This window comes from Silene latifolia, chromosome Y (genome assembly GCF_048544455.1).
Source record: "Silene latifolia isolate original U9 population chromosome Y, ASM4854445v1, whole genome shotgun sequence".
Taxonomy (NCBI): Eukaryota; Viridiplantae; Streptophyta; class Magnoliopsida; order Caryophyllales; family Caryophyllaceae; genus Silene; species Silene latifolia.
The window spans coordinates 384,862,306-384,863,595 of record NC_133538.1 but is presented as its reverse complement, the minus strand read 5'-3'; the positions used below and the strand labels follow the sequence as shown (position 1 = coordinate 384,863,595).

At 43.0% G+C, this 1,290-nt stretch overlaps 1 protein-coding gene across 1 annotated transcript; it reads right to left on the bottom strand.

Moving 5' to 3' along the window:
* Positions 1 to 236: 236 nt before the first annotated feature.
* On the bottom strand, positions 237 to 737 carry LOC141631999 (uncharacterized). The gene has a single exon (XM_074444596.1). It carries the CDS (start codon positions 735 to 737, stop codon positions 237 to 239), a length of 501 nt encoding a protein of 166 aa, XP_074300697.1.
* Positions 738 to 1,290: the final 553 nt, after the last annotated feature.

The window sequence follows — 1,290 nt, the reverse complement described above, 5'->3', positions numbered from 1 at the left end:
TCTTTGGCATCATCAATGCTAGGTTCCAATTGCAGTGCACCAAGTTCGTTAATAGGACACTGTCCATTCCGCCAGGTCCCCCAGAAGCAAAAAGAACAGAATGGTCCTCCAATTTGCTCCCAGACCGGGGAAGAGGTGTCATAACAGCAGGGTATGACTCAATAAAAGTACTGGAAAGATCCTTGTCGGAGTCAATAGAGAGATTATCATGGTAGGACATTACTTACATGGGCGCCCTATACACTGGACTGGGTGAAAGTCAAATCCTCCCCACCAACCTGAAAGGTCAAAGTCTTAGCCACGACATCGATTATTGCATGAGCAGTATGCAAAAATAGTCTTCCCAAAATGATGGGAGTGTATGAATCTTCGGGTATGTCTAAGACAACGAAATCTACAGGAGTAAAGAATTTTCCGATCCTAACAGGGACGTCCTCTAAGACTCCTAAGGGCTGTGATAATGAACGATCGGCCATGTGTACAGTCATGTTGGTGCATTGAAATTTCGTCAAACCAAGTCTCTTTGCGAGAGACAGAGGCAGGACACTTACACTAGCTCCTAAGACACACAACGCATTATCAATTAAATAAGTTCCAATGTGACAGAGGATTGAGAAACTACCCAGGTCAGCCAGTTTTGGTGGAGTCCTATGCTGATGAAGTATGGAGCACTCCTCAGTCAAAGCCACCGTCTCAGTCTCATCTACATTCCTCTTACGTAAAAGAATTTCTTTCATGAATTTCGAGTAAGAGGGTACGTGGGTTAGTAACTCGGCAAACGGAATGTTTACGTTAAGACTCTTCAAAAGATCGACAAATCTGCCGAATTGTTGTTCCACTTTCGTCCTCCGTAGCCGCCTTAGAAATGGAACATAGGGTCTATAGGAATTATCTTTAATTGCAGAATTATCGTCCAAATTAGATTTAGACGACAATTTATCATCCTCAGCATCAATATTGCTCGATCGAGTACCAATACCACTCGATCAAGAGCATTTCTCAGCATTTTTGCTCGATCGAGAACTTTGAGTTGCTCGATCGAGAGACCTCTTTTCTGCACTGCTCGATCGAGCACTTTCATCTCTTCGATCGAGCACATCTTTAGCAAATTTACTCGATCAACCATCAAAAACTGGTCGATCAAGGACATCTCGTGAATTAATCATATTTTCGTCAAAAGACGCCTTTTCATGAATAGCAACTTCAACTCCCGAGTCTGGCATTTTGGGTCCCTCATAAGAAAGACCACCCCTTAAACTGATCAAATTCACTGTCTCATGTGGTTTCTTG

Coding starts and splice junctions, on each gene's coding strand:
- LOC141631999 (XM_074444596.1), bottom strand. CDS start 737: ATGAAAGAAATTCTTTTACGTAAGAGGAATGTAGATGAGACTGAGACG.